Source organism: Propithecus coquereli, unplaced genomic scaffold (assembly GCF_000956105.1).
Source record: "Propithecus coquereli isolate 6110/MARCELLA unplaced genomic scaffold, Pcoq_1.0 Scaffold122, whole genome shotgun sequence".
NCBI classification, from domain to species: Eukaryota; Metazoa; Chordata; class Mammalia; order Primates; family Indriidae; genus Propithecus; species Propithecus coquereli.
In genome coordinates, this window is record NW_012136303.1 from 2703304 (window position 1) to 2711511 (window position 8208).

Here is an 8208-nt window from a genome sequence, read left to right on the forward strand (position 1 = left end):
AAGATGGGCTAACATGCAGGAAGGAGCACAGGATGCTTTTATGGGAGGTAAATCTTAAAGAATTTGATTTAGAAATATTGGGATCTGGCAGTATTTCCCTTATAAACACTGACAATTAAACACCACCCAGTTGTCAATGTCAGAAAAATCATTCCTTTATACCACAGGTTCACCATGCTCAGTACAAAAAGAAAAATGTGTTACCTTGCAAATTCTAAAGAAACTCTATATGCAAGGGGAGCTAAACAATGTAATCCCTTTGATACTACTTATTTAGATGATGAAACTTATAATTTTACCAATTGTCATTTTGAAAATTAAACTTGCTACTTCTCTATTCCCTTTGGTTAAAAAACAATGCACCAGGCACTGAATATATTAAATTACAGAACCTTGCATTAACTCAGCTGGACCCCAGTGGGCCTGCTGAAACCAGTTTTAAGGTGAATCCAAAGCTGCTTATTGGAATTAAATCAACACCTTAAACAATAAGGTAAACATTACAGATTTTGTTTCTTTGATAAACACTGTTGTCAGGAAATCTAAAATTCAAGTTTTATCCAAGTTATACAAATAATTAATCTAGTCTGTAGAATTTGCCACATATTACTATAGGTTTGAGAATAAGCAGAACTATCCACAACTTCTCTGCTAGCTTTAGATCTGAGCCACACACTCAGGAAGCTGTCAACAGCGATGCTGTACTTACCACCAATGCCAGAACAAGAGTCCGCACCTTCTCCCCAATCTCAGGTGAGATGTCATTGCCAAACTGTTGCAGAGTAGTGAGAAAGCGTTTCAACTTGCTGAGCTGCCGAGCACCACAAGTGGCTGGCAACTGCTGGTTTGTTAGTGCAGATGATGTGGAAGAGGCAGGACCATTGCTGAATCTCTGTGGTGGTGATGGGGCACCATTCAGGGTAGGAGGAGAATGGTTGATTCCATTGCTTACTGAAAGAAAGCCAAAATGAAAGACTCAGTTTTAGTGCAAAATATAAGGACCTTCATTAATTTCTTCTTGTTTGCACTTCTTCATTTATTCAATTTTGTGAAGCACATGTTCAAAGAGCATGCAAAACTGTTTTCTGTCCTCGAGGAGACTGCTGTTTAATGAGACGGACTATCAGGTAGAAATGAAAACAGAGTAACACAGAAGTGTTAAAAAGGAAGTGCAGAGTGCCACAGGAGCACAGAGAAGGGACATCTAATTCTACAGGGGGCATGGGCAAGGATGGGTAGTTTTAAGAAAGACTTCTTGCAACAGGTAGTGCTTGAGATGAGTGTGGGACAATAAATCTTTCCAGTGACTGGACACTCATGCCCATCTTTTACGTCACATCACCTTCCCAATCTCAGGGTCCTAAAGACGCTAAGCAGTCAATTAGAAGGTAGCATGTGAGCAGGACAACCAGAGTTATGATAATGTGGGGGATATTTTTCTAGGCTATAGATTTAATGGCTTATTCCAACAAAAAGGTATACATCTCTTTGACCATTCAGAATACTAACGTCCATTAGAGTCACTTTCTCTCTGCCTTGACAGTGCTAGATTAATACTGCCAAATTCTTGGTCATTTAAGTAAAGTATCTTCAGGACTCCACAGAGGACATTTCCATTTCGTTGTTTTTTTTTTTAAGAGATGGGGTCTCACTATGCTTCCCAGGCTGATCCTCAAGTGATCCTCCTGTCTTAGCCTCCTTAAGTGCTGGGATTACAGGCATGAGCCACTGCACCCAGCCCCATTTTATATCTTTGATCAAATTATAAAAATGTGATTATAGTCACTTCTTGGTAGTTTTAATTTGGAAAACAATCCTCAACCAACATTTTTGGTGGCACGATGTAAAAACTTTCTTTGTCACTGAACCGTGAGATAAAACGACCTAGTACTTAAGTGTCAATCCGTTTTCATGTAATTATATCCATGCTTGAAAATCTAAGGTGAAATTGTATCTAAAAATATAAGAAATAATATGTCAAGACTTGAGTCATATTTAAAGAACCCAATCATTTAATCTTTACCTAGCTTAGGAAACTGACATTTACTTATTATATTTTGTCTAACAAAAACTTATTAATCATGAAAATTCTTCCACTTCCCTTCCTCTTCCTCTAAGCCAGTCATAGTCAGTTAACCATCTCTGTTCTTCTTAGATTGATCCTTATTCAAATCTGACCTGGCAAACTCTTCCTCATCCTATAGAGCTGTCACCTGTGTTAAGAAGCATTCTTTCTATTAATAGCACTCTGGGAGACAGAGGTGGGAGGATCACTTCAGCTCAGGAGTTTCAGATCAGCCTAAGCAAGAATGAGACCCTGTCTCTACTAAAAAAAATAGAAAAATTAGCTGGGCGTGGTGGCACATGCCTGTAGTCCCAGCTACTTGGGAGGCTGAGGCAGGAGTATCACGTGAGCCCAGGAGTTTTGGGTTGATGTGAGCTGTGATGATGTCACTGCACTCTAGCCTAGGCAACAGAGCAAGATTCTGTCTCAAAAACAAAAACAAACCATTTTTTGTCACACGCTGCTGCTCCACATTAAGGTAGACCCTGGTAGACTTACTAAATCTTCTCTGTGCTGTTTATACACATGCTTCCATTATTTTACTTCCCAATGTATACTTATTTCTTTCTGTATTTGAACTGCCTTAATAAACTGTGCACTTCTTGATAAATAGTACCTTACACATCTATGTATACTTTAAGTTTTGTAAACTGTGTATACTTTTGCTTTGTTCATTTGCTAGCAGAGGGTAAGCGTTCAGAAAAATGCTGCTTAATGATTCATTGCAAAAAAATACCAACAGGCTGAGAAAAAGAGGGTAAGTTCTCTTCTGTGTCTTAAAGGAGATTACTAAAGCTACTGGAAAGGAAAGGTCAACACTTAAACTCAGCAATCCAGAAAATTAGTTACAATGATCTGCCATTTCTTTGTTTTCACAGAAAAGTCAAATGCCATTGGAAAACTGCCCTCTTTTGAAGCAACCCATAAAAATAATATATTACTGGGCTTTTAGCCACCTTGACATGCAGAAAGTCTTTTTCATAGCCTCTTTCATAAAACTGTATGATCACATTTTCTGAAATAAAACATATCCACCTCCAAGTTGCTAAATATGGAGGTAAAAGGACCAAATTTATATACACGTATACCTATTGTCTGTGTCTTAAAATCTGAATGACACCTGGGGTTTAAATCTATTTCATTTCAAGATAGTACCTGTATCCTAAGGCTGTTTAACTTTGAGATCGAAATTAGAATTTAAGAAAAAGGAAGTCAAACTTTATTTCATTCATTCTGGCTCAAACTGAGGCTGCAGTTGCCAGTCACTCAATTTCAAATGTTTTGGGAAAATAATAATTAAACTTTCTATTAAAGCTGGATATCTTACATTCTCTTCTCTTGCTTTTTAAAGTGATAAACACACAAAACACAAATTTTTGAGCACAGATAGTATGGAAGTTTGTGTAATGGCATTTAAATAAAACAATACATATGGCATCTAGCACAGTGCTCTGACACTTTTTGGGCATTCCACAAATAGCAAGTGTGTTCTAGTTTATGAGGCAAAATATCTGTAAGAGAGTCAGTGCGAACTGGGGGTGGCAGCATGTGCATGGGAAGGCAGAATTCAAATTATAATCAAGACATGTATGTATGTTATAAGTCTAGATTTTAAACTGAAGTTTGGGGTTTTTTGGAAGTACAATATATACATATGACTGAAATTGCTGAGTCATAGGGTATGTGGAAATTCAGCTTTAGTATATTTTGCCAAACAATTTCCAAAAGTAGTTGTTCCAAATTACACTCCAACCAGCAATGTATGAGTGCTCAAGTTGCTCCATACATACTTACTAAAACTCGATAATTCTTTCTCATTTTGAACATTCTGGTGGGTATATCGCATTGGGTTTTAGTTTGCATTTCCCTGATGGCTAGTGAGGTTGAACAACTTATTACACATTTACTGGCTAATATAATTGTTATGGTCTGAAATATGTCCTCCCATCCCCCAACTCCCAATTCATATGTTGAAGTTCTAACCCCTTGTGCCTCAGAATGTGATTATATTTGGAGACAGAGGTGTAAAGAGGCAATTAAAGTTACCTGAAGTCATATGGATGGTCCCTAATCCAATATGACTGATATCCTTATAAGTAGGGGAAGAGATACTAGGGATACATGCACACAAAAAGGAAAGGCCATGTGAGGACATAGCAAGAAGGTAAGGCCAAGGAGAAAGGCTTCAGGGCAAACCACACCTGCCAACATCTTGATCTTTGAATTCTAGCTTCCAGAATTGTGAGAAAATTAATAAAAATATATTGTTTAAGCCACAGAGTCCGTGGTAGTTTCCGGCAGCTCTAGCAAACCAATGCGACAATATTCTCTTTTGTAAAGACCTTACTTACCATGACAGACCTGGAACATTTTTAGAACTAGTTCTATAATTTTATGAAACTTATAATACTTTGAATCATATAAATCAATATAATAATTTAAATTCATTATTGTTAGAGTCAAAGAAATAAAAAGAGTTATTTACCGGTCAAAGAGTATGAAAACAAAATGTTTAAACCACTAAGTATCCAAATACCTAAGCTAAGTACTATTCTCAGAGGGAATAAACAATAAAAGTAAGAAACGACAATTTGTATCTATCTACCTATACATCTATCTATCTATCTTTTTAATAGCATTTTGAAAATGCCTGAATAGTATATATGGAAGGCTTAATGGAAATCAGCCACTTAGATCCAAATGTCACTCTGAACTACAAACCCAAATAATTAAAAGGTCTCACATGCTGTAGGGGTAAAGGACACTGGCCTCGGTCCTCCAGGATTTATTGGTGGGAGGGGTGGCATGGTGGGAGGTGAGGATCTGGACTGTATCTTCACTTCCACAGGCGACCCAGGCATTGCTGGCACCCTTTTCTCAGGACCAACTGCAGAGAATAAAAGAAATGGAGGTCAGAATTTTCCATAAGATAATACAAATAGCAACAATAATTTGAAATACCAACATATTTTCCTAGAAAATTGAGAAGTTAAGAAGATGTTTAGAATAATGGGTTGAATAGTGGTCCCCCCTCCAAAAGATAGTCTATGTCCTAACATCTGGAACTGCACATGTTACTTTATTTGGAAAAAAGGATCTTTGAAGATATGATTAAGTTAAGGATCCTGGGAGATCATCTTCGATTATCTGGGTGGACTCTAAATCCAATCTGAATGGTGTCCTTAAAGAAGAGAAGAAACACATACACAGAGGGAAAGTGATGTGAAGACAGTCACACAGAGAGAATGCCATATGATAGAGGCAGAGACTCGAGTGATGCATCTACAAGCCAACGAATGCTAAGGACTGTCAACAACCACCAGAAGCTAGGAGGCATGGAATAGATATTCCTCTGAAGCCCCAAGAAGGAATCAACCTGGATGATACCTTGATTTTGGACTTCTGGCTTCCTAAACTGTGAGAGAATAAATTTTTATTGTCTTAAGCCACCCAGCAGTTTGTGATACTTTATTAAATCAACCCTAGAAACTAAAACCAGGGAATAAGAACAAGGGGTAACATGAACTGAAAGTTAATAGTCCAGATAGATGGTGGCTGAGAAAGGAAGAAACCAGATTACAAATTTAGCTTACTTCAGATGCATTCCTTTTTGACTCTCCATATAAATGAATCAAATTAGTAGGGGGGGAAAAGTTAATGTGTGATCTAGACTGGTAGGCCTCAACCACATGACATGGAAATAGAATCATAATCAATTGTATACAAATTATTACTAATGATGAAGTACTAAATTTTTATATATACCAACTATACCAAGTAGGAAAAAAGAGATGGAGTCAATATTTCTGACATCAGGCATGTAAATGTCATTTGTTCAAAAAGATGAAAAGTAGAGCTGATTCTAAACTAAGCAGAGGCTACTTCACACTAAATGGCAACAAAATTCCAGAAAGAGAAATCAGATAAAATTAATGATGTTAGAATTAGGCCCGGGCCAATATGAATCAGACTTGATACTGACAAGTAACATTCTAATATCTTTAAGAAGTTTTTTTCCCTATTGAAAGGAACTTGTTACATACTTGGTTAATAATACGGCCAGGGCTACCATAACCATCTTTAAATTGAACTATGTTTCTTGGTGACTCTAAGCTTTTCACTGAAGTACCATGTATTCATTCTCTAATAATTGCAGAATTCAATTTTAAAGTGCAAGAAATGGGCAGCAACGGTCCATATGAGATATTATGTCAAACTTTCCTTTCTCTGAGAGCACAGCTACAAAGACAACACACACAGGAGTGTTCACGATACCGGCAACAAGGCACATCTTTGCACATTCACAGGATACTTTCTAACGAGAAAAATACATTATTCTCATTTTCAAAAACTATTTTTATGCTTGTCTGTAGTGGCCACATTTGGGAAAGAGATAAAATGAATAATGAAAGTCAATCAAGGAAGCAATGCCCTCAAGTTATAAATCCCCTGACAAAAATGTGCAGCTCTCTGAGAACCACGTGGGGCAACACTCCGCCAGCCCTTCCCATTGCTCTGTTCAGGACGTTTTCTTTGTGAAATTGATGGTCGTCCTGTCTGATTAGTGGACTAATGAGCTGTTGCGCTTGCCTTTTTCTCCCTGACAGTATTTTCTCAATGCCCTTCAGAGAACAGTTGACACATTTCCAGCTTTTCCATCTGGGGCCCAGCTTTCTGGAGGGGGTGTGGGAGAAGGGAAGGAAGGAACTGACAGTTGTCTCGCACTGTAATGCGTTGTGTATAGTGTGCAACAACCTAGAGGGAGCCTTTCTGCAGACCACCTGCCTTTATAGCAAGGGCGCCAAAGGCCTGAGGAGGGCTCAGCAGTGAGATGTGTTTTAACATTCAGCACTTGGCAGAATAAAAAAGTTGGAGCGGCCCAACTGCAGAACACTGAACTGTATGCTCTTACCAAATGAAAGCTTAGATAGAGGGCACAACCCAGCCGCTAGAGTACTGTTTACAGATTACCACTACCGGTTTCTTGTTCATTTCATTACTCATAAACCTGCAACACCAGTGTTATTCCTCATATTTCAAGCAATAACAAAGCAAAAAAGGGCACAGGTATGGAAACCAAGAGATTTGGTGTGACTCTTCATTCTGTTACTCACAAGCTATATGAATTTTAGTAAATCATTTCTGGGTCTCATTTTCAACGTTTGTAAAATAAGTAATGAGACCAACCTGATAAGAAAGATGTAAGGATTACATCTTTATGCTGGACTAGTGTTAGGCATAAAGAGGGTACTCAATAAACAGTAAGGATGTTTATAATACAGGAATCCTGGTATCAAATTCTAGATTTACCACTTAGCTAGTCATGTGACCATGTCCAAGTTAATATTATGCTTCCTGTGGAAAATGGGTTTACTATCAACGATTTATCCATTTAACCTCATAAATATTGTGCTGAATAACCACAGAATTAACAGTTGCAAAGGCACCAAGTACAAGGCAGGTGCTATTTTTGTTAGAGGCTGCGTTGCATGAATGCCTTTCAGAGTGTGAGATCTGAGTATTAATAGTTTATAACATGATTAAATTCAGCATTGCTCAGATGACAGGTAAGCTCCAAACGCCTTCATCCCAAAGCAGGCATTCTAACCCTCTGCTTGGGGACAAAGTAGGATCAGAGTAACTCCCTGCAGAATGATGACTATGACATCACTGTTAGTGACTTTTTTCCTGAAGTTTTATAAAACTGATGGTTATGTGTTATATTCTAGCTGAATCCCTTGAAAGAACCAACCATATCTTGAGATCTTTTCAAACCCCAGAGAAACTTAGAAAAATTTAGTTCAAGGAAAAGAAATCCCTTTCTCTCAAGTGTGTCTTGAGCCTATAAACACCACTACATGGCTATCAAGCAGCCATAAAGTATTTGGTCCTAGAAAATCAAAATAACCCTTAGTTTTGCCATAAAGGTCCAACTCAATTCTAAACATAGATTCTAAGATCCAAAATAACTGACAACTTAGTCACCCTATGAGTTTCTGCTTTATTTTTAATATATTTAAATATATGTATACACACATATATTAAAAAATAAAACCCAGACACGACCACATGTATTTACAAAATCAATGATGTTTCAATATCTAACCATGGAAAGCCAAAGAACTTGATGAGCCAAAGTGGAA

At 37.6% G+C, this 8208-nt stretch overlaps 1 protein-coding gene across 2 annotated transcripts in view; it reads right to left on the reverse strand.

Moving 5' to 3' along the window:
* CBFA2T2 (core-binding factor, runt domain, alpha subunit 2; translocated to, 2) overlaps positions 1-7564 on the reverse strand; it is a 41524-nt gene extending 33960 nt beyond the window's left edge. Inside the window, exons 1-3 of one of the 2 annotated variants that reach the window (XM_012665755.1) lie at positions 7555-7564; positions 4809-4928; positions 710-951 (exon numbers count right to left, since the gene is read on the reverse strand). In XM_012665755.1, the coding sequence (XP_012521209.1) occupies positions 710-951; positions 4809-4926 (360 nt within the window). In that variant the 5' untranslated portion in view covers positions 4927-4928; positions 7555-7564. Of the gene's footprint in view, positions 1-709; positions 952-4808; positions 4948-7554 lie in introns of those variants that run through there. The other variant, XM_012665754.1, reaches the window with a different exon arrangement.
* Positions 7565-8208: the final 644 nt, after the last annotated feature.